This window comes from Chiloscyllium punctatum, chromosome 31 (assembly GCF_047496795.1).
Source record: "Chiloscyllium punctatum isolate Juve2018m chromosome 31, sChiPun1.3, whole genome shotgun sequence".
Classification (NCBI taxonomy): Eukaryota; Metazoa; Chordata; class Chondrichthyes; order Orectolobiformes; family Hemiscylliidae; genus Chiloscyllium; species Chiloscyllium punctatum.
The window spans coordinates 78,853,578-78,878,878 of record NC_092769.1 but is presented as its reverse complement, the minus strand read 5'-3'; the positions used below and the strand labels follow the sequence as shown (position 1 = coordinate 78,878,878).

General features: G+C 57.6%; 1 protein-coding gene across 2 annotated transcripts in view; it reads left to right on the top strand.

Annotated features, from left to right (window-relative positions):
• The window catches only part of b3gat3 (beta-1,3-glucuronyltransferase 3 (glucuronosyltransferase I)), a 27,358-nt gene extending 2,384 nt beyond the window's left edge, over positions 1 to 24,974 (top strand). Inside the window, exons 2-5 of one of the 2 annotated variants that reach the window (XM_072551194.1) lie at positions 14,854 to 15,037; positions 17,064 to 17,394; positions 19,556 to 19,846; positions 20,943 to 24,974. In XM_072551194.1, coding sequence (XP_072407295.1) covers positions 14,854 to 15,037; positions 17,064 to 17,394; positions 19,556 to 19,846; positions 20,943 to 21,041 — 905 coding nt within the window. In that variant the 3' untranslated portion in view covers positions 21,042 to 24,974. The remainder of the gene's footprint in view (positions 1 to 14,853; positions 15,038 to 17,063; positions 17,395 to 19,555; positions 19,847 to 20,942) is intronic. The other variant, XM_072551195.1, reaches the window with a different exon arrangement.
• Positions 24,975 to 25,301: the final 327 nt, after the last annotated feature.

Sequence of the window (25,301 nt, the reverse complement as noted above, 5' to 3'; positions counted from 1 at the left end):
CGTCACCCGCCCATCACCGTCACCCCCCCAACCCCCCCCATCACCGTCACCCCCCCATCACCGTCACCCCCCAACCCCCCCATCACCGTCACCCCCCCATCACCGTCACCCCCCCCAACCCCCCCATCACCGTCACCCCCCAACCCCCCCATCACCGTCACCCCCCCAACCCCCCCATCACCGTCACCCCCCAACCCCCCATCACCGTCACCCCCCAACCCCCCCATCACCGTCACCCTCCCATCACCGTCACCCCCCCATCACCGTCACCCCCCCAACCCCCCCATCACCGTCACCCCCCCAACCCCCCCCATCACCGTCACCCCCCATCACCGTCACCCCCCAACCCCCCCATCACCGTCACCCCCCCATCACCGTCACCCCCCCCATCACCGTCACCCGCCCAACCCCCCCATCACCGTCACCCCCCATCACCGTCACCCCCCCAACCCCCCCCATCACCGTCACCCCCCCATCACCGTCACCCCCCAACCCCCCATCACCGTCACCCCCCCATCACCGTCACCCCCCCATCACCGCCACCCCCCCAACCCCCCCCATCACCGTCACCCCCCCATCACCGTCACCCCCCAACCCCCCCATCACCGTCACCCCCCCATCACCGTCACCCCCCCATCACCGTCACCCCCCAACCCCCCCATCACCGTCACCCCCCCATCACCGTCACCCCCCCAACCCCCCCATCACCGTCACCCCCCCAACCCCCCCATCACCGTCACCCCCCCATCACCGTCACCCCCCAACCCCCCCATCACCGTCACCCCCCCCAACCCCCCCCATCACCGTCACCCCCCCATCACCGTCACCCCCCCATCACCGTCACCCCCCCATCACCGTCACCCCCCAACCCTCCCCCATCACCGTCACCCCCCCATCACCGCCACCCCCCCACCACCCCCCACACACCCCCCCAACCCCCCCATCACCGTCACCCCCCAACCCCCCCCCCATCACCGTCACCCCCCCAACCCCCCCATCACCGTCACCCCCCCAACCCCCCCATCACCGTCACCCCCCAACCCCCCCCCATCACCGTCACCCCCCCATCACCGTCACCCCCCATCACCGTCACCCCCCAACCCCCCCCATCACCGTCACCCCCCAACCCCCCCATCACCGTCACCCCCCCATCACCGTCACCCCCCCATCACCGTCACCCCCCAACCCCCCCCATCACCGTCACCCCCCCAACCCCCCCTCACCGTCACCCCCCCAAACCCCCCATCACCGTCACCCCCCCATCACCGTCACCCCCCCAACCACCCCCCCCACACACCCCCCAACCCCCCCATCACCGTCACCCCCCCAACCACCCCCCCCCACACACCCCCCAACCCCCCCATCACCGTCACCCCCCAACCACCCCCCACACACCCCCCCAACCGCCCCATCACCGTCACCCCCCCATCACCGTCACCTCCCCACCCCCCCATCACCGTCACCCCCCAACCCCCCCCATCACCGTCACCCCCAACCCCCCCCATCACCGTCACCCCCCAACCCCCCCCCATCACCGTCACCCCCCCAACCACCCCCCACACACCCCCCCCAACCCCCCCATCACCGTCACCCCCCCAACCACCCCCCCATCACCGTCACCCCCCCATCACCGTCACCCCCCAACCCCCCCATCACCGTCACCCCCCCATCACCGTCACCCCCCCATCACCGCCACCCCCCCAACCCCCCCATCACCGCCACCCCCCCAACCCCCCCATCACCGCCACCCCCCCAACCCCCCCATCACCGTCACCCCCCCAACCCCCCCATCACCGTCACCCCCCCATCACCGTCACCCCCCAACCCCCCCATCACCGTCACCCCCCCCATCACCGTCACCCCCCCAACCCCCCCATCACCGTCACCCCCCCAACCCCCCCATCACCGTCACCCCCCCATCACCGTCACCCCCCAACCCCCCCATCACCGTCACCCCCCCCAACCCCCCCATCACCGTCACCCCCCAACCCCCCCATCACCGTCACCCCCCCCATCACCGTCACCCCCCAACCCCCCCATCACCGTCACCCCCCCAACCCCCCCCATCACCGTCACCCCCCCCATCACCGTCACCCCCCCAACCCCCCCCCATCACCGTCACCCCCCCATCACCGTCACCCCCCCCACCCCCCCATCACCGTCACCCCCCCATCACCGCCACCCCCCCAACCCCCCCATCACCGTCACCCCCCCCATCACCGTCACCCCCCCAACCCCCCATCACCGTCACCCCCCCAACCCCCCCATCACCGTCACCCCCCCAACCCCCCATCACCGTCACCCCCCCATCACCGTCACCCCCCCATCACCGTCACCCCCCAACCCCCCCATCACCGTCACCCCCCCATCACCGCCACCCCCCCCATCACCGTCACCCCCAACCCCCCCCATCACCGTCACCCCCCCATCACCGCCACCCCCCCAACCACCCCCACACACCCCCCCATCACCGTCACCCCCAACCCCCCCCATCACCGTCACCCCCCCAACCCCCCCCATCACCGTCACCCCCCCAACCCCCCCCATCACCGTCACCCCCCAACCCCCCCATCACCGTCAACCCCAACCCCCCATCACCGTCACCCCCCCATCACCGTCACCCCCCCATCACCGTCACCCCCCATCACCGTCACCCCCCCATCACCGTCACCCCCCCCCATCACCGTCACCCCCCCCATCACCGTCACCCCCCCCCATCACCGTCACCCCCCCCATCACCGTCACCCCCCCATCACCGTCACCCCCCCATCACCGTCACCCCCCCATCACCGTCACCCCCCAAACCCCCCCATCACCGTCACCCCCCCAACCCCCCCATCACCGTCACCCCCCCATCACCGTCACCCCCCCATCACCGTCACCCCCCCAACCCCCCCATCACCGTCACCCCCCCAACCCCCCCATCACCGTCACCCCCCCATCACCGTCACCCCCCCAACCACCCCCCACACAACCCCCCCATCACCGTCACCCCCCCAACCACCCCCCACACACCCCCCCAACCGCCCCATCACCGTCACCCCCCCATCACCGTCACCTCCCCAACCCCCCCCATCACCGTCACCCCCCAACCCCCCCCATCACCGTCACCCCCCAACCCCCCCATCACCGTCACCCCCCAACCCCCCCCATCACCGTCACCCCCCAACCCCCCCCCATCACCGTCACCCCCCAACCCCCCCCCCATCACCGTCACCCCCCAACCCCCCCCCATCACCGTCACCCCCCCATCACCGTCACCCCCCCAACCCCCCCATCGCCGTCAGCCCCCCATCACCGTCACCCCCCAATCCACCCATCACCGTCACCCCCCATCACCGTCACCCCCCAACCCCCCCACCCCCCCATCACCGTCACCCACACCCGACACCGCCCAACCCCCCACCCCCACACCGCCCAACCCCCCACCCACACCCCCCACACACACACACCCCACCCCCCCATCACCATCCCCCCCCCAACCCCCCATCACCGTCACCCCCCAACCCCCCATCACCGTCACCCCCCAACCCCCCCGTCACCGTCACCCCCCACCCCCCCGTCACCGTCACCCCCCACCCCCCCATCACCGTCACCCCCCCACACCCCACCCACACCACCCCCCACACACTCCCCACACCCCACCCACACACCCCCACACACTCCCCCCACAAACTCCCCACCCACACCCCCCAACCCCACACACTCCCCACCCACACCCCCCCACACACTCCCCACCCACACCACCCCCCACACACTCCCCACCCACACCCCCACACACTCCCCACCCACACCCCCCACCCACACACCCCACCCCCCACACACACACCCCCCGCACACACCACACCCACACCCCCCCACACCCCCACACACCCCCCACCCACACCCCCCCACCCACACCCCCACCCCCCACACCCCCCCACACACCAAACCCCACACCCCCCACACACCCCACCCCACCATCACCGTCACCCCCCCATCACCGTCACCCCCCAACCCCCCCATCACCGTCACCCCGCAACCCACCCCATCGCCGTCACCCCCAACCCCCCCATCGCCGTCACCCCCCAACCCCCCCATCGCCGTCACCCCCCAACCCCCCCATCACCTTCACCCCCCAACACCCGTCACCCTCAACCCCCATCACCCCCCCCATCACCCTCAACCCCCAACCCCGACCCACACCCCATCACCGTCACCCCCCAACACCCGTCACCCTCAACCCCCATCACCCCCCCATCACCCTCAACCCCCAACCCCGACCCACCCCCCCATCGCCGTCACCCCCCAACCACCCCATCGCCGTCACCCCCCACTCCCCCATCGCCGTCACCCCCCACTCCCCCATCGCCGTCACCCCCCACTCCCCCATCGCCGTCACCCCCCACTCCCCCATCGCCGTCACCCCCCAACCCTCCCATCGCCGTCACCCCCCAACCCTCCCATCGCCGTCACCCCCCAACCCCCCCCATCGCCGTCACCCCCCAACCCCCCCATCGCCGTCACCCCCCAACCCTCCCCATCGCCGTCACCCCCCAACCCCCCCAACCCTCATCACCGTCGCCCCCCAACCCCCCATCACCGTCACCCCCTACATCCCCATCACCGTCACCCCCCAACCCCCCCATCGCCGTCACCCCCCAACCCCCCCACCCCCCCCAACCCCCATCACCGTCGCCCCCCAACCCCCCATCACCGTCACCCCCTACATCCCCATCACCGTCACCCCCCAACCCCCCATCACCGTCACCCCCCAACCCCCCCATCACCGTCAACCCCATCACCGTCACCCTCCAACTCCCCCATCACCGTCACCCCCAAACCCCCCCATCACCTTCACCCCCCAACACCCGTCACCCTCAACCCCCATCACCCCCCCATCACCCTCAACCCCCAACCCCGACCCACCCCCCCATCACCGTCACCCCCCAACACCCGTCACCCTCAACCCCCATCACCCCCCCCATCACCCTCAACCCCCAACCCCGACCCACCCCCCATCACCGTCACCCCCCAACCCCCCCATCGCCGTCACCCCCACTCCCCCATCGCCGTCACCCCCCACTCCCCCATCGCCGTCACCCCCCACTCCCCATCGCCGTCACCCCCTACTCCCCATCGCCGTCACCCCCTACTCCCCCATCGCCGTCACCCCCTACTCCCCCATCGCCGTCACCCCCTACTCCCCATCGCCGTCACCCCCTACTCCCCCATCGCCGTCACCCCCTACTCCCCCATCGCCGTCACCCCCTACTCCCCCATCGCCGTCACCCCCTACTCCCCCATCGCCGTCACCCCCTACTCCCCCATCGCCGTCACCCCTACTCCCCCATCGCCGTCACCCCCTACTCCCCCATCGCCGTCACCCCCTACTCCCCCATCGCCGTCACCCCCTACTCCCCCATCGCCGTCACCCCCTACTCCCCATCGCCGTCACCCCCTACTCCCCCATCGCCGTCACCCCCTACTCCCCCATCGCCGTCACCCCCTACTCCCCCATCGCCGTCACCCCCTACTCCCCATCGCCGTCACCCCCTACTCCCCCATCGCCGTCACCCCCTACTCCCCCATCGCCGTCACCCCCTACTCCCCCATCGCCGTCACCCCCTACTCCCCATCGCCGTCACCCCCTACTCCCCCATCGCCGTCACCCCCTACTCCCCCATCGCCGTCACCCCCTACTCCCCCATCGCCGTCACCCCCTACTCCCCCATCGCCGTCACCCCCTACTCCCCCATCGCCGTCACCCCCTACTCCCCCATCGCCGTCACCCCCTACTCCCCATCGCCGTCACCCCCTACTCCCCCATCGCCGTCACCCCCTACTCCCCCATCGCCGTCACCCCCTACTCCCCCATCGCCGTCACCCCCTACTCCCCCATCGCCGTCACCCCCTACTCCCCCATCGCCGTCACCCCCTACTCCCCATCGCCGTCACCCCCTACTCCCCCATCGCCGTCACCCCCTACTCCCCCATCGCCGTCACCCCCTACTCCCCATCGCGTCCCCTACTCCCATCGCCGTCACCCCCTACTCCCCCATCGCCGTCACCCCCTACTCCCCCATCGCCGTCACCCCCTACTCCCCCATCGCCGTCACCCCCTACTCCCCCATCGCCGTCACCCCCTACTCCCCCATCGCCGTCACCCCCTACTCCCCATCGCCGTCACCCCCTACTCCCCCATCGCCGTCACCCCCTACTCCCCCATCGCCGTCACCCCCTACTCCCCCATCGCCGTCACCCCTACTCCCCCATCGCCGTCACCCCCTACTCCCCCATCGCCGTCACCCCCTACTCCCCCATCGCCGTCACCCCCTACTCCCCCATCGCCGTCACCCCCTACTCCCCCATCGCCGTCACCCCCTACTCCCCATCGCCGTCACCCCCTACTCCCCCATCGCCGTCACCCCCTACTCCCCCATCGCCGTCACCCCCTACTCCCCCATCGCCGTCACCCCCTACTCCCCCATCGCCGTCACCCCCTACTCCCCCATCGCCGTCACCCCCTACTCCCCCATCGCCGTCACCCCCTACTCCCCCATCGCCGTCACCCCCTACTCCCCATCGCCGTCACCCCCTACTCCCCCATCGCCGTCACCCCCTACTCCCCCATCGCCGTCACCCCCTACTCCCCCATCGCCGTCACCCCCCTACTCCCCCATCGCCGTCACCCCCTACTCCCCCATCGCCGTCACCCCCTACTCCCCCATCGCCGTCACCCCCTACTCCCCCATCGCCGTCACCCCCTACTCCCCCATCGCCGTCACCCCCTACTCCCCCATCGCCGTCACCCCCTACTCCCCATCGCCGTCACCCCCTACTCCCCCATCGCCGTCACCCCCTACTCCCCCATCGCCGTCACCCCCTACTCCCCATCGCCGTCACCCCCTACTCCCCCATCGCCGTCACCCCCTACTCCCCATCGCCGTCACCCCCTACTCCCCCATCGCCGTCACCCCCTACTCCCCCATCGCCGTCACCCCCTACTCCCCCATCGCCGTCACCCCCTACTCCCCCATCGCCGTCACCCCCTACTCCCCCATCGCCGTCACCCCCTACTCCCCCATCGCCGTCACCCCCTACTCCCCCATCGCCGTCACCCCCTACTCCCCCATCGCCGTCACCCCCTACTCCCCCATCGCCGTCACCCCCTACTCCCCCATCGCCGTCACCCCCTACTCCCCCATCGCCGTCACCCCCTACTCCCCCATCGCCGTCACCCCCTACTCCCCCATCGCCGTCACCCCCTACTCCCCCATCGCCGTCACCCCCTACTCCCCCATCGCCGTCACCCCCTACTCCCCCATCGCCGTCACCCCCTACTCCCCATCGCCGTCACCCCCTACTCCCCCATCGCCGTCACCCCCTACTCCCCCATCGCCGTCACCCCCTACTCCCCCATCGCCGTCACCCCCTACTCCCCCATCGCCGTCACCCCCTACTCCCCCATCGCCGTCACCCCCTACTCCCCCATCGCCGTCACCCCCTACTCCCCCATCGCCGTCACCCCCTACTCCCCCATCGCCGTCACCCCCTACTCCCCCATCGCCGTCACCCCCTACTCCCCCATCGCCGTCACCCCCTACTCCCCCATCGCCGTCACCCCCTACTCCCCATCGCCGTCACCCCCTACTCCCCCATCGCCGTCACCCCCTACTCCCCCATCGCCGTCACCCCCTACTCCCCCATCGCCGTCACCCCCTACTCCCCCATCGCCGTCACCCCCTACTCCCCCATCGCCGTCACCCCCTACTCCCCCATCGCCGTCACCCCCTACTCCCCCATCGCCGTCACCCCCTACTCCCCCATCGCCGTCACCCCCTACTCCCCCATCGCCGTCACCCCCTACTCCCCCATCGCCGTCACCCCCTACTCCCCCATCGCCGTCACCCCCTACTCCCCCATCGCCGTCACCCCCTACTCCCCCATCGCCGTCACCCCCTACTCCCCCATCGCCGTCACCCCCTACTCCCCCATCGCCGTCACCCCCTACTCCCCCATCGCCGTCACCCCCTACTCCCCCATCGCCGTCACCCCCTACTCCCCCATCGCCGTCACCCCCTACTCCCCCATCGCCGTCACCCCCTACTCCCCCATCGCCGTCACCCCCTACTCCCCCATCGCCGTCACCCCCTACTCCCCCATCGCCGTCACCCCCTACTCCCCCATCGCCGTCACCCCCTACTCCCCCATCGCCGTCACCCCCTACTCCCCCATCGCCGTCACCCCCTACTCCCCCATCGCCGTCACCCCCTACTCCCCCATCGCCGTCACCCCCTACTCCCCCATCGCCGTCACCCCCTACTCCCCCATCGCCGTCACCCCCTACTCCCCCATCGCCGTCACCCCTACTCCCCCATCGCCGTCACCCCCTACTCCCCCATCGCCGTCACCCCCTACTCCCCCATCGCCGTCACCCCCTACTCCCCCATCGCCGTCACCCCCTACTCCCCCATCGCCGTCACCCCCTACTCCCCCATCGCCGTCACCCCCTACTCCCCCATCGCCGTCACCCCCTACTCCCCCATCGCCGTCACCCCCTACTCCCCCATCGCCGTCACCCCCTACTCCCCCATCGCCGTCACCCCCTACTCCCCCATCGCCGTCACCCCCTACTCCCCCATCGCCGTCACCCCCTACTCCCCCATCGCCGTCACCCCCTACTCCCCATCGCCGTCACCCCCTACTCCCCCATCGCCGTCACCCCCTACTCCCCATCGCCGTCACCCCCTACTCCCCCATCGCCGTCACCCCCTACTCCCCCATCGCCGTCACCCCCTACTCCCCCATCGCCGTCACCCCTACTCCCCATCGCCGTCACCCCCTACTCCCCCATCGCCGTCACCCCCTACTCCCCCATCGCCGTCACCCCCTACTCCCCCATCGCCGTCACCCCCTACTCCCCCATCGCCGTCACCCCCTACTCCCCCATCGCCGTCACCCCCTACTCCCCCATCGCCGTCACCCCCTACTCCCCCATCGCCGTCACCCCCTACTCCCCCATCGCCGTCACCCCCTACTCCCCCATCGCCGTCACCCCCTACTCCCCCATCGCCGTCACCCCCTACTCCCCCATCGCCGTCACCCCCTACTCCCCCATCGCCGTCACCCCCTACTCCCCCATCGCCGTCACCCCCTACTCCCCCATCGCCGTCACCCCCTACTCCCCATCGCCGTCACCCCCTACTCCCCCATCGCCGTCACCCCCTACTCCCCCATCGCCGTCACCCCCTACTCCCCCATCGCCGTCACCCCCTACTCCCCCATCGCCGTCACCCCCTACTCCCCCATCGCCGTCACCCCCCTACTCCCCCATCGCCGTCACCCCCTACTCCCCCATCGCCGTCACCCCCTACTCCCCCATCGCCGTCACCCCCTACTCCCCCATCGCCGTCACCCCCTACTCCCCCATCGCCGTCACCCCCTACTCCCCCGTCGCCGTCACCCCCTACTCCCCGTCGCCGTCACCCCCTACTCCCCCGTCGCCGTCACCCCCTACTCCCCCGTCGCCGTCACCCCCTACTCCCCCGTCGCCGTCACCCCCTACTCCCCGTCGCCGTCACCCCCTACTCCCCCGTCGCCGTCACCCCCTACTCCCCCGTCGCCGTCACCCCCTACTCCCCCGTCGCCGTCACCCCCTACTCCCCCGTCGCCGTCACCCCCTACTCCCCCGTCGCCGTCACCCCCTACTCCCCCGTCGCCGTCACCCCCTACTCCCCCGTCGCCGTCACCCCCTACTCCCCCGTCGCCGTCACCCCCTACTCCCCGTCGCCGTCACCCCCTACTCCCCCGTCGCCGTCACCCCCTACTCCCCCGTCGCCGTCACCCCCTACTCCCCGTCGCCGTCACCCCCTACTCCCCCGTCGCCGTCACCCCCTACTCCCCCGTCGCCGTCACCCCCTACTCCCCCGTCGCCGTCACCCCCTACTCCCCCGTCGCCGTCACCCCCTACTCCCCCGTCGCCGTCACCCCCTACTCCCCCGTCGCCGTCACCCCCTACTCCCCCGTCGCCGTCACCCCCTACTCCCCCGTCGCCGTCACCCCCTACTCCCCCGTCGCCGTCACCCCCTACTCCCCCGTCGCCGTCACCCCCTACTCCCCCGTCGCCGTCACCCCCTACTCCCCCGTCGCCGTCACCCCCTACTCCCCGTCGCCGTCACCCCCTACTCCCCCGTCGCCGTCACCCCCTACTCCCCCGTCGCCGTCACCCCCTACTCCCCCGTCGCCGTCACCCCCTACTCCCCGTCGCCGTCACCCCCTACTCCCCCGTCGCCGTCACCCCCTACTCCCCCGTCGCCGTCACCCCCTACTCCCCCGTCGCCGTCACCCCCTACTCCCCCGTCGCCGTCACCCCCTACTCCCCCGTCGCCGTCACCCCCTACTCCCCCGTCGCCGTCACCCCCTACTCCCCCGTCGCCGTCACCCCCTACTCCCCGTCGCCGTCACCCCCTACTCCCCCGTCGCCGTCACCCCCTACTCCCCCGTCGCCGTCACCCCCTACTCCCCCGTCGCCGTCACCCCCTACTCCCCCGTCGCCGTCACCCCCTACTCCCCCGTCGCCGTCACCCCCTACTCCCCCGTCGCCGTCACCCCCTACTCCCCCGTCGCCGTCACCCCCCTACTCCCCCGTCGCCGTCACCCCCTACTCCCCCGTCGCCGTCACCCCCTACTCCCCCGTCGCCGTCACCCCCTACTCCCCCGTCGCCGTCACCCCTACTCCCCGTCGCCGTCACCCCCTACTCCCCCGTCGCCGTCACCCCCTACTCCCCCGTCGCCGTCACCCCCTACTCCCCCGTCGCCGTCACCCCTACTCCCCCGTCGCCGTCACCCCCTACTCCCCCGTCGCCGTCACCCCCTACTCCCCCGTCGCCGTCACCCCCTACTCCCCCGTCGCCGTCACCCCCTACTCCCCCGTCGCCGTCACCCCCCTACTCCCCCGTCGCCGTCACCCCCTACTCCCCCGTCGCCGTCACCCCCTACTCCCCGTCGCCGTCACCCCCTACTCCCCCGTCGCCGTCACCCCCTACTCCCCCGTCGCCGTCACCCCCTACTCCCCCGTCGCCGTCACCCCCTACTCCCCCGTCGCCGTCACCCCCTACTCCCCCGTCGCCGTCACCCCCTACTCCCCCGTCGCCGTCACCCCCTACTCCCCCGTCGCCGTCACCCCCTACTCCCCCGTCGCCGTCACCCCCTACTCCCCCGTCGCCGTCACCCCCTACTCCCCCGTCGCCGTCACCCCCTACTCCCCGTCGCCGTCACCCCCTACTCCCCCGTCGCCGTCACCCCCTACTCCCCGTCGCCGTCACCCCCTACTCCCCCGTCGCCGTCACCCCCTACTCCCCCGTCGCCGTCACCCCCTACTCCCCCGTCGCCGTCACCCCCTACTCCCCCGTCGCCGTCACCCCCTACTCCCCCGTCGCCGTCACCCCCTACTCCCCCGTCGCCGTCACCCCTACTCCCCCGTCGCCGTCACCCCCTACTCCCCCGTCGCCGTCACCCCCTACTCCCCCGTCGCCGTCACCCCCTACTCCCCCGTCGCCGTCACCCCCTACTCCCCCGTCGCCGTCACCCCCTACTCCCCCGTCGCCGTCACCCCCTACTCCCCCGTCGCCGTCACCCCCTACTCCCCCGTCGCCGTCACCCCCTACTCCCCCGTCGCCGTCGTCACCCCCTACTCCCCCGTCGCCGTCACCCCCTACTCCCCCGTCGCCGTCACCCCCTACTCCCCCGTCGCCGTCACCCCCTACTCCCCCGTCGCCGTCACCCCCTACTCCCCCGTCGCCGTCACCCCCTACTCCCCCGTCGCCGTCACCCCCTACTCCCCCGTCGCCGTCACCCCCTACTCCCCCGTCGCCGTCACCCCCTACTCCCCCGTCGCCGTCACCCCCTACTCCCCCGTCGCCGTCACCCCCTACTCCCCCGTCGCCGTCACCCCCTACTCCCCCGTCGCCGTCACCCCCTACTCCCCCGTCGCCGTCACCCCCTACTCCCCCGTCGCCGTCACCCCCCAACACCCGTCACCCTCAACCCCCCCCAACCCCCCCCCCATCACCGTCACCCCCCAACCCCCCCCCATCACCGTCACCCCCCAACCCCCCCCCATCACCGTCACCCCCCAACCCCCCCCCATCACCGTCACCCCCCAACCCCCCCCCATCACCGTCACCCCCCAACCCCCCCCCATCACCGTCACCCCCCAACCCCCCCCCATCACCGTCACCCCCCAACCCCCCCCCATCACCGTCACCCCCCAACCCCCCCCCATCACCGTCACCCCCCAACCCCCCCCCATCACCGTCACCCCCCAACCCCCCCCCATCACCGTCACCGTAAGTAGGGAAGTGGAGTGGAAGATTATTAGATCAGACATCATCTGGTTTCCTATTCTGAACTTTTTTTTATTTTTCTAATTTATTACTGTAACTTTGTAGTTTTGAAAGTGTGTAATGCCTGACTTACTACTTTATTTTCCTTCCTAAGTGTTAATACTCATGAATCTGTAACCTAAGGTAATGCAGTAAGTGGCAGCTTGTAAACATTTCACTGTACTCATTTGAGTACATGTGACGAGCTAATTCAAATTTAATGGAGGAACAAGCCCGATTGGCCAAATAGCCTGCTTTTAACGCCTACATATTATGGTCATCATTTTTCTCTATTATTATTTTTCTTATAATTGCTCCCTCGATCATATTCCTCAGTCTAATATCCCTCCCTCATGACGTATCCCCACCGTGACCCCTAACTACCTCCCCCATCATTTTCCTTAGCCCCTCAACCTCCTTAACTATTCTGTGTCGTACCAATTCTGCATCCCCCTCGCACTCGTTACAATCAGTCCTTGTGTTCCAAGCCCTTTACTCATATTGTACATTTTAATACATCTTTTGAAATATTTGTGGTTGCCAAAACTTCAGTGTTGCTGGGTCAGTCTTGTGCATTTCCGTCAGGCCAGTCTGTTCAGTCTGTTTCAGTAGATAGTCATCAGGCCAGGCAGTATCTATTAAGATAAAAACCGAAGAGTTCCTGTTTCTAGTCTGTGACCGTTTGTCACTGCTGCAGTGCTGTTGACTGCAGTGAGTAGAATTACCATTGCCCCAGCCTCATTATTTTTCTTAAATATTTAACTTTGGCTTTGAAGGTTACTCCTGATCTGTCCTGGTAAGACGCAGGGAGGTACTTTTGTTTACAAGGAGAGCGAGAGATAGAGCAAATATTTACATGCCAGTCAGTTTAACTTCTGAGCTAGTCAGGTGGCAGAAAGAATTCAAACCAGAGAAGTGTAAAGTAATGCATTTAGGGAGTTGAGACAAGGCTAAGCAACCTCCAGTTAGAGGGAGGGTATTGAGGTGTGGAGGAAATGAGAGATCTTGCAGAGAATGTGCAGATTCCTAAAGGTAGCGGGGCAGCTTGTTACAGTACTGAAGAAAGCAGACAGAATCCTTTATTAGCTGGTCATTTGAAAATCAAAACGAGGTTATGCTGGACCTTTAGAAATCATTAGTTGCTCCATCACTTAAACATTGTGTTGCCATGTCGCAGACGGGATGGAATCCTGCTGAAGAGGGGAGGGTAGTGGGGGTTTATACGGATGTTGCAAGGACTTGAAAAATGCATCTATAAGAATGACTGACTGTTTTCCTTGGAGCATTGAGGGGATATTCAATGGAGATGTGCAAAATTGAGAGGGATCTGGATAAAGTGGATGGGAAGGATCTGTTTCCCTTAGCAGCGAGGTCACTGACCAGATGACACAGATTTTGTGATTGGTAGAAGTTTTAGAAGGGTGGTAAGGATGTTAGGAGGCTGGAACTTGTGCGAAATCAGAGTACAGTTTGAAAGGCGGCTATATATGGGCCTAGAGTGTCATTATCTGCAGGGCCATGTGTTGCAAAGTGGTATTAGTCTGGGTGCCTTGTGTTTTGGGCTGGCACAGACACTATGGGTCAGGAGGCCTCTTTCCGTGTGGTAAACTTTCTTTAAAGTCTGTGGCACCAGGCAGCATTGCTCCTTCTGCTCAGTTCCAGTGATTCTTGCTGGGCAAGGTGTGTTTGATGGGTATGGATTGAGGACAGAGTGCAGGCAACTCTAGTTACTTGGGTGAAACATGGTTGTGGAACTGAATCCCAGCAACCATCTCTCCCTTTGCAGAAGGAGAGTAAATGTGAAGGTCATGGAGGCACAAGGCAGTTATGCTGGAGGCAGGTATGGTCAAACCACAGGCAATACAGGTGCAGGAAAAAGCTATACGGCCCTTTGAACTGCTCAGTAAAATCTTGGAAATCAGTAAAATCCGTTTAATTGTACATGATTAAAAACAAAATCCCGCAGGTGCTGGAGAAACTCAGCATGTCTGGCAGGGTCTGTGGAGAGAGAAATCGTTAACATTTCCAGTCCAGGATCATCTTGGAACTCTGTAGTTAATTTGAATTTACTGTTCTGAAGAGGAGTTGCATTGGATCTGAACACTTCACTGTCTCTCTCTGGTGATATGGGTAAATGTGAAGGTGTGACAGCTACACAGGCAAAACACAGACTTGAAACTTAGAAACTATTTGCAAAGACTGGGGCTGCCACTGTAGGTTTCAGGATTTAGAATTTCTATGGACAGCTGTTATGTGTAGAACATACAAGCTGGGGAGGTATTGGAGCTTGGAGGTACAAATTAGTGGTTAGGAACAAGAAGTGAGTTAAGTTGGAGTTTCTGTTTGTTCTGGCAATCAGGTGATTGTTAATGTTAACCTTGAGGAGTAAATGCTTGGAGAAAGAGGGTAAGTCAAGACGAAGGCCTAATAGTCGTTCTTCAGTTTGAAGTCTCCTTGTTCCTTTACCGCTTTTCCTGTTCCTCTGAAGGTCAGCCATGTGACTGCACGCCACAAATGAAGTCTGCAAATGATCTGGTTAGGCAGAAGGATCAGAAACTGCTGCATCTTCAGGCCGAGGTGAAGAAATTGCAGAGGCAGCTGAAAGCAGAGGAGATGGCAGCAGACGGACAGCCTCTGCCAACCATTTATGCCATCACTCCAACATACACCAGGTATGGTTCAATCCTGAGCTGTGATAGTAGTGCAGGTCAGGGGCTCAATTATGAAGTAGACCCTTCTAAATGGTGACAGTTTTCCTGGGCCATGAATCATAGTACAGCAAACTTTGTTTTAACCAGCATCTAATGAACCAGCACTCTCGGTAAACAGGCAAAAATTATATACAGCAGTATACTGTATTATCCTGTCCAATTCTCATAGTTTTTAATTAGTTATTTACCTTTTAATGTAAACAGACTTGTCATTCATTCAAATGGCCACATGAAATATCAACACTCGATTCAATTTTGAGTCAATTTCTCCACAAGTACCATGATGTCTGAGTAGTCAGTTGAGGGTGTATGAGAAGGCTCTCTGGTAAGTTTTATTTAAGGCAAAGTTGCATTATTATATCAGTGATTTATGCTGTAAATAAAGTATAACAGTGATGTGTTATATCCTCTGCATTATGTCTCCATTAGTTATGTGTGTTTTTACATTAGTTATGTATTGATTATCTGGAATATTTGATCAACTGGGAAATACCTGTCCCATGGGTTTGGTTTAATAAAACCTTTGCTAAACCAACAGCACAGACAGACTCCTTGCTGAAACTGGTCACTGATCCATCATCTTCTCTTTTCCCATACACTCATTAATTTTCCAGCTTTTATCAAATACCTCGTGTTTTCAGTTATCATTCTGAATATAGTCAGTATTGTTCTAAACCACTAAGGATTAAATATCCAACTTCTCTCTTTCTCCCAATTTTTGCTGATTTTTTTTTTCTCCATTCGACAGATTTTTCTCAGCTATTGAAGTGCTTCATGAAGTCTAGTCCCCGATGAATATAGCACCCAATTTGTGCATAGCAAGCTCCAACAATCAGTTATGTGATAATGACCAATCATATGTTTTTGTGATGGCAGTAGAGGGATAGATATTGGCCAGGACCCTGGGAGGATCTGCACTCTGTTGCTTTCAAAATAGTGTTGTGGGATCGTCTACGTGTTGCTGAGATGGCAGATGTAGCTTCCAAACGCCTGCATCTCTAACAGTCTGTCTTGGGATGTTGCTTGACCTGTTGTGCTTTTCCAGCACCACACTTTTCGACTCTGACTCTCCAGCATCTGCAGTCGGCATTTCTACAATCTTGCATTCCCTCAGAAATGCACTGGGGAAATAGCCTTGATTTTGCCTGAAGTCCTGAAATGGAACCTGAACCCAGAATCTTGTATCTCAGGTATTCATACTGACACAAAAGAATGAGACCTTTTATGCCCATCATGCCTGTACTGGCCCTTTGAAAGATCTCTCCAATTAGTCTCCAGTGCTCCAGCCCCACTTTCCCCACACAATCTTGCAAATGCTTTCTTTTCAACTATTTATAAGACAATGAGTCATAGGAGCAACAGTAAGGCATTCAGCCTATAAAGTCTGCTCAAGCATTCAATGGGATATCGATCTCATGGATTTGTAGCTACTCCCCACCCATTCCTCTCAAGCTGCTAACTGTTCAGGACACATTGGTCTACTCCATTGTGCTGAGCTCTCTCTGTCAAGTGGCTGTAGGCAAAGAGTTCTGCTCCCCCTCATTCAGATGTATATGTATCAGCTCTCTAAACGTTTAGTCATTATGCTTGGCCAAATGTAGATGAACTTGTTGCGATAATGCAATAACTCTTCTGAACATTTAAAGTAGTGCTTCTTCAGTATCTACTCAACAGTGGTGTATTCTCTAATCACCAGATGGGCCCAAGACTAAGCAAAGACTGAAGATGCTTTGTGGGAGCGGGCCTTCACCTGGTACCACTTGCTGTAGAGATACTGTTTAACAAAAGGTGCCACTGGTGGCCATCTGGGAAAATGGCGTTCTAACCGTTATTTACTGAGCACTCTAAATGCAGAAGGGGAAGAAACAGACCTCAGTGCAGCATGTGTTTTGCTTCCCCCATTGCATCATTGCTGGCACTCCTCATGACGTGGGAGTACTTGGTTTCTGTTGTATGTAACCTTCCTTTGGTTCCTTACTCCCGGCAGATTGGTGCAGAAAGCTGAGCTGGTCCGTCTCGCCCAGACCTTCCTTCATGTGAAGAAGTTCCACTGGATTGTCGTGGAAGATGCTGCCAATCGTTCCAAGCTGGTGGCTGACCTCCTGGCACAGAGTGGCTTGTCCTACACCCACCTCAGCCTGCCGACACCCACCATCTACAAGCTGAAGGAGAGTGATCCCAACTGGTTGAAGCCCCGCGGTGTGGAACAAAGGAATCTGGGCATCCAGTGGCTGCGGGAAAACAGGGAGCTCAGCGAGGAGGCTGTCGTTTACTTTGCAGATGATGACAACACCTACAGTTTGAAGTTGTTTGATGAGGTAGGTCAGAGCTTTCATTCTGAACACAAGCTCACCTTTATACTTGTACTGTAAGAATGCTTTGTCCCAAGGTGGTTTGCAAGAACTCTCAGATACTCAATGATGGAGTGATTAAAATAGGGAATGAGTGAAGGCTAAAATAGAGCACAGAGATCAGTGAACACGCTGATGCTGGATTAATAGCATTTGTGCAAGTTAGGGAACTGAGGGAGCATTATCAAGGAGTTAAAAGAAATGTGGATGCTGGAAATCAGAAACAAAAATAGAAATTGTTGGAAAAGCTCAGCAGGTCTGGCAGCTGTGGAGAGGATTGAGAGTTAACGTATCGGATGCAGTGACCCTTCATCAGAATGCCAGAACAGCCGAAACATTAACTCTGATTTCTCTCCCCAGGTACTGACAGACCAGATGAGTTTTGTTCTCGCAATTTCTGTTTTTATTTTTAAGGAGTTGATGCTTATGCAGGTTAAAGGGTGTGTCTGTCCAGGAGAGCATTGGAATAGTTAAGTATAAAAGTATCGAAAGTTGTCACAAACCAGACACTTCTCTGTGCACCCCCAAGAGATGCTTAACACTTAACGCCTCTGTAGCAGGTGCCACAATGCAAGCATTCACTCCCGTCACCAGCTGACTGTAGTAGCACTGTACCATCTAAGAAACACTGCAGCTGCTTAAGCAGCACTTTTGAAACTAGTGACCTGTACCTACCATTTTAGAACAATGTGAAGGGGAGCAATGTAACCTGTAAATTCCCCTTCAAGTCACATGCCATCCTGACTTGTAATTATATTGCCAATCCGTCATAGTCATAGGGTCCTTCTGAACAGCACAGTGGGTGTAAACCATATGGACTGCAGCTGTTTAAGAAAGCTGTTCACCACCACCTTTTCTGGACCAATTAGAGACAGCCCAGTCAGTGATGCCATGCCCTGTGTTTAATGCATCTCGGTCGATACCATAATAATCCTGGAACGTTGTGATATCGCTCGGTTACCATTGATCTGATGAGTAAATGGAACTGCGTTTGTATAAGTAGTTCAAAGTTTGGTAGAAGATTTGTAGCTCGGGTGCTCGTTGTTGTGGTTCTGTTCGCCGAGCTGGGAATTTGTCTTGCAAACGTTGGTGTTCGTGTATACGGATCGTTAACTGTTTTCCTGTTTGTCCGATGTAGTGTTTTGTGCAGCCCTTGCATGGGAATTTGTACACTACATTAGTTTTGCTCATGTACATGTAGTGTACAAAATCCCATGCAAGGACTGCACAAAACACTACATCGGGCAATCAGGAAGACAGTTAAGGATCCGTATACACGAACACCAACTCGCCATGAAACGACACGACCAGCTATCCTTAGTAGCCACACACACAGACGACAAGCAACATGAATTCGACTGGGACAACACTACCATTATAGGGCAAGCCAAACAGAGAACAGCCAGGGAATTCCTAGAGGCATGGCACTCCTCCACAGACTTTATCAACAAACACATCGACCTGGACCCAATATACCGGCCACTACAGTGGACAGCTCGAACTGACAACCGGAAGCGGCAGAGACAGGCCACTATAAATGCCGGAGGAAACAGCATAGAAACGCTTCACAGGAGACTCCCAAGCACTGAGGATGTCACCTAGACAGGGGACGAAACATTTGCAAGATAAATTCCCAGCTTGTATAAGTAGTCCTTGCTGCTATGGGAAGGCACGAGTCTATTGCATATGATTTCTAAATTAGTAATGGCAGTAATGTTACCACAGCACTTACTAAAAAGAAGGTTCCTTCTGATTGTCCCTCAGTTGTTTTCAAGCTCACTCTGACCAGTAGCTTTACTTAAAGGGGTTTAAAAGAGCTTTGTACAAGGAGCATTGTATCATCTAATCTGTAAAAACTAAAAAACAACAGAGGTAATGAAGCATTTCTTTTATCTGAAGTTTCGTTCAGTATCCTACCAGAATCAGATGTAAGCTGATGAAATAGCACACCAAACATTCAAGAGTACTTCAAATGTAATGGCTAGCAATGTTGAAACTGGCATTTGATAACACTCCGATGGTAGTTGTCACTTTCTGATTGCTATAAGGGACTGATCTAACTCTGGATGGGTTAAGTGGGGAAGTCATGACATAAACTACTCTTTCTGTTGCCTCACTCTTCCTGCAGATGCGCTGGACAAAACATGTTTCTGTTTGGCCAGTGGGTCTCGTTGGAGGCTTACGTTTCGAGAGGCCGCTGGTGGAGAATGGGAAGGTGGTTGGATTTTACACGGCCTGGAAACCGAACCGTCCTTTCCCCATGGACATGGCAGGGTTTGCTGTGGCCTTACAGCTGCTTCTGGCTAACCGTGAGGCCAGGTTCGACATCAATGCAGAGCGTGGTTACCTTGAAAGCAGTCTGCTGCAATCGCTGGTCTCCATTGAGGAGCTTGAACCCAAGGCAGATAACTGTAACATGGTAGGTAGCAGGATAATCACTTGGTCACAGGGGGTCTTAGTGAAGTTAAATGGGTCTATGTAAAATTAAATGTCCATTTATATGGATCTTGCCGTATTCCTAATTCTTCAGATTAAATTAATTTGTTGGGTGCTTTGGCACCGAAGAAGCCTTCCAGCTATTGACCCTGTACTGGCTCTTTGATAGAGGTCACTCACATGCTCCTTACTCATACTTATTTTCCCTTTTGGTACTAGTCGCTGGAAACCGTTTCTCCTTATTTACTGTATCCAAACTCTTCATGAGTTTGAGCGCCTGTATTAAACTTCCCTTAACCACCTAATGAGGGCTCTCCAGTCTCTGCATATCACCACAGTCCCTGTCCCTGCTACCATCCCAGTTTCTATTCGTTACTTGCAGTTTAAAGTATACATAATAGCTCTTTGTTCAAAGACAAATTCCTGAAATTATCGTAACTCTTGGTGGTTGAGCCGCAAACTCTTGCTCCTCATTAATCACTGAACTTAGCTTGACATTTCTGCTCCATATTTCTTTGCATCCTGTCTGAACAAACATTGGTCCAGAAAGTTGTAATTCTTCCCCCACCCCACCTCCAAAAAGACACTTTCATTGCCACAATAGGCACAGCTTTTACTGAAGTAATTGTCTGTAAGGGCTGAATTTACATTGTGATGATATCTTCTGAAGGCAGTGTGGAGAAAATAGGATAATTCTTCTGTCAGTTGAGAGTTGAGACTGCCCTGTTGAGAGTGACTTGCATTGGTTTAATGCATGTAATTGCCACACTGTATATTTTTGCCAGTGAATTAATCCTAGTTTTGTTGGAGATCTCTGTGTAGTTTTAGTTTACTGTGGTACTTCAAGACTATTCAAGTGGCCTGGTTCCATACTGTAGAGAATCTAATCTAATCTTTAAAAAAAAGACTGACCAGTTGAATGAGTTGACTCTGCTGTAAAATTTGCCGCTTGCCCTGGCCAGGCTCCAGTGCATTGCCTGCCAGAGTAATGCTGATGCATACCTTGTTTGTAACACAGAGTGAGTGAATGCTAATGGCTATTACATTCTTTCCCACCCCCACCACCTTTGCACCCCTAGGTCCTGGTCTGGCACACACGCACTGAGAAGCCAAAGATGAAGCAGGAGGACATGCTTCAGAAAGAGGGGAAAGGATCAGATGCCCGCATCGAGGTCTGAGCTGGACAGACAAGAGCTGGACAGATAGGAAGGAGAGCCTTACTTTACTGACCACCCAAGTGCTGGGTGGGGGGGATGGCCTGATGACCTGCATGATATGTACAGGGAGCTACACTGCATCCTGTTTTAAGCAGTGTAACAGGAGAGAGCATGGGGTTTAGAAGGAGCAGAGATTCCAGCAATTGACACCAGGTATAACACCAAACACACAAGATTTTCAGCACAAACCCATCTTCATCATTTATCTTTCAATGTTCTTTGAAAAATACCCTGTCTGTCTTAAACTCTGTGTTTAAACAGAGCCTCACTCTAATGACTGGGTAATTTTGCCATATCAGCTTGCTGTGTTTCCTCGTGTGAACTGAGTTTGGGGTGTGTTCATTGCACAAATCTGCTTGGTAGTTCTGCTTGGAGCTGTCACTTGGAGTTCAGGATGACCAGCTTGTGATGGTAGGAGGTTGGGGTCAACTGCGCCATCGACAGCAAGTCAGAGGGAACTTTATTCTGCGTCTAATCTGGACTGGCTTAGTGACGACACAAAAAGTGTCTTCCTTTCCTCAGTGCTGAGCTGTTTTGTGTTCAAAAACATCTTTTTAATGATTTCTTTCTTTGCCCCAGTTGCAGGGGGAGTAGTGTCTTGTTCATGGACGAGAAAGCTAGTGGTTTCCAATGGAGTGTTAGAAGCAAGACGCACCTCAGCAAATGGTACGGCTAATTAAGAATCCAAAATATAAAGGGTAGAAATTGCTTAGTTGAAATTTAATGGTTAGCAAAATTTTTTGAAAAGTATGTCCTGCCTTTAAATGCTGCTGCTTGGGAATATGTCTGTATTTCTTGATTTGTGATCTGGTCATATTTTTGTTTTCCCTTTTCTCCTCCTCATCCTTACCTCTCAAACACCCCACCCTACCCTGGGGTGTTGGGAATTAATTGAAACTTTGCAGACCTAAGATCAGTAGGTTTTACAGAAGCCCTGTTCAAGGATATGGATTTGACCTGATTGAATGGTGGAGGAAGCTTAAGGGGCTGAATGGCCTCGTACTGTCCCTGTTTCTCCAGCCTTCAAGACTTTCTCGCTGACCAGGATAAGCTGAGTTGAACACTGCTGTGCCTTCTGGCTCAGCATCCAGCTGCTGCTGATCATAAGATCCATGGTTGTCCTGCAATCATTGTGCCTCGTGTCAAATGAAGCCCAAGTCCCCACTACTAAATAGATGCCCTCCCAACGATGTGTTTCTGCTCAGTTGAGCAGCTTGCCCTCTGACCTGGATGTGAGGTCAAACGTGAAGTTCTCTTAAAGTCACCCTTGTTTTTTTCCTCCTTGGAATGGGGTGTCATTAGCTAGTCCAGTGCTTGTTACCCATTTATAATTGCCCAAAAGACAATTGAGTGTCAACCACATTGCAGTCTCTCTAGAGTAGGCCAGACCAGGTAAGGATAGGAGTGACCCAGATGGACAATTGACAGTGGTTACGCAATCACTATTAGCATAGCTTTTCACCTTACATTTTTATTGAACTCAAATTTTACCATCCACCAAAGTGGTATTCAAATCTGTGTCCCAAGAATGTTAACGCTGCTGCGTCCTATTAACCCTATTAGATTAGATTACTTACAGTGTGGAAACAGGCCCTTCGGCCCAACAAGTCCACACCGACCCGCCGAAGCGCAACCCACCCATTCCCCTACATTTACCCCTTTACCTAACACTACGGGCAATTTTAGCATGACCAATTCACCTAACCTGCACATCTTTGGACTGTGGGAGGAAACCGGAGCACCCAGAGGAAACCCGCACAGACACGGGGAGAATATGCAAACTCCACACAGACAGTCGCCTGAGTCGGGAATTGAACCCAGGTCTCTGGCGCTGTGAGGCAGCAGTGCTAACCACTGTGCCACCGTGCCGCCCCTATTAAATCTTGCTTGATCATCCCAAGATGACAGATGACAGATGGGAGGCTGAATCTATATTTTCCTGGACACTGTGCCAATTTGTATTGTCAGCTTGTTCCATCTGATCCCCACACCCTTGCTGTCACATAGTGTCAGAGAGTTTGGCCTGTAGCTCAGTGGAACCATTCCTTTGGCTGCATGTCTCTCTCTGACCATCCACTTTCTTAGCTATAATGCCGAAGCTCGAAACAATTCCCAGTCTCAGTCGTGAAGTGCTATATCAAGTGGACCCTTCCTGTTCCCAGTTCCACCAACGTCACTATTTGTTCGGATTCAATGTTCATGCTCCTATTTCCCATTCAGATTCATTCAGACAGCTCCAATTCTACTTCTGTGAGCTGCTTTCTCTGTTACAAGAGACATTCCAAGCCCCCAGATCAAGAGTTTGATTGTTCCACATGGCTGCTGCCATTAGTGTGGTGGTGGTAAAGTCGTTACACTTTATTGCTTTAAGTTTTTCAGACTCTGGGTGATTATTGAGAGACCATTGCAATGAAACGAAGCTGCTAAATATATTTAACACTAATCAGTTTACTAAGGTGGCTTGTAAACAGACTCCTGGATTGTCACTTCTTGAAATGGGATGTGCGGTGAAAGCACTGTGAATTATGAGCCACCCCCTCAGCTGTTTTTGTTGTTTGCCTCTTGAACATTTTGTATTTGGTTGCATTTAGTGTTGCACTGCCAAAGGCTTCCTATGGGAATGAGCTACTTGAGTAGTTTCAGATCCATGAGACCTTTAACCTCTTGGCCCACACCCTCTATTGTTTATTGTTTCGGTAATTTATGTCAGATAATATATTCAATGTATGTATAAGGGCTGGGGGTGTGGTGGAGGCATAAGACTAATTGGGTAGTTCTTTCAAAGAGCTGGTGCGAGTGCTATAGGCTGATTAACCTCGCCCCTTCTCTCCTCTCCCCTCCCCATGTTGTAATATTCTGTGATTTTATGTGTGTGTGTGTTGTATTGGGTTATGAGGTTTTCTGGGCTTTTCATTGCATCATCTGTGACTGTCCTTTTTTCACATCACCGGAAAGGAAGTGTGGGTTTGCAGCAACTGGAGTGCATTCTGTAAAGGTAAAAACAAGGACTGCAGATGCTGGAAACCAGATTCTAGATTAGAGTGGTCCTGATGAAGGGCTTTTGTCTGAAACGTCAATTTTACTGCTGCTCGGATGCTGCCTGAACTGCTGTGCTTTTCCAGCACCACTCTAATCTAGAATATGCATTCTGTAAATGTGCAGTATTCTTTGTGGAAGGGATAATAAGTGCATGCATGTAAATTTGTACAGCAGCTTTCAACATGTCAAGTGCTTCACAGCTAATGTTGTAGTTTTGAAGTCTGGTCACTGTTTGATGGAGGAAATATGGCAGCCAGTTTGATCGCAGCAAGCTCCTGCAAACATGATGTTGGCAAGATTATATTTATGACATTGGTTGACGCCCATCTCATCTGAAATGCTGCAGGACCCTCACCAACAGTACAGCATTTACTCAGTCCTGGAGCTGGGGAGTGTGGGTCTGAAATATGTGATCAGGTCTCTGCAGTGGGACAGGAACCCACATCTTCTAGAGGCTGAGATATTCTCAGAGCCATATCTCCTTCCGCATCCAAAATGTCCTAATTACCATGCACTTTGTACACTAGGTACAGTTTCTCAGGCATGACGTAATGGTACGATTCTCTTGCCATTTGCACAGCATGAAAGTTTCATAGAGGGTTCATTTTTAAGGATTTCCTCAGTTTCAATCTTATCCCTATTGAGAGCTGGTGAAAAAAATGATCATCTGACCCTCTGTATTCTCCTTTTACCACCGAGAGGTTCAGCAGAACTACCCCGTTTGCCCTGGGTAAGATTCTATTGTCTGTTAAATCTCCTCTCGGTCATTGTAATCTGGAATTCACCACACTGCCTGGTGGGGAACTGGAAGCAGATTCAGTAGGAACTTTCAGAAGCTGATTAATACTTAAAAGGGAATAACATTGTAGGGGGCTATGGGGAAAGGGCCCCCTTCCATATTGTGCAATTCTGTTTCTGAATGTGGATGTTAGAGTCCTTGTGCAATATGTGCTAAGTATGCAATAATGTGTTGCATCCTGATCCCAGTGTGTGATTAGTGCCATTACTACATTCCTCCTGCTTTCACATAAGCAACCTGAAGGGCAGCTGTTTATCTTCCCCAGTGCCCAGTGCTGCTGCTGCTTCCTCCAGTCATTGAGAGCAAGTTGACTTGCAGTCTTTTGGGGGAATATTCATTCAATCAGTAGACAGTGTTGAGCTCTTTGTCAGTTGTGCTGTTGT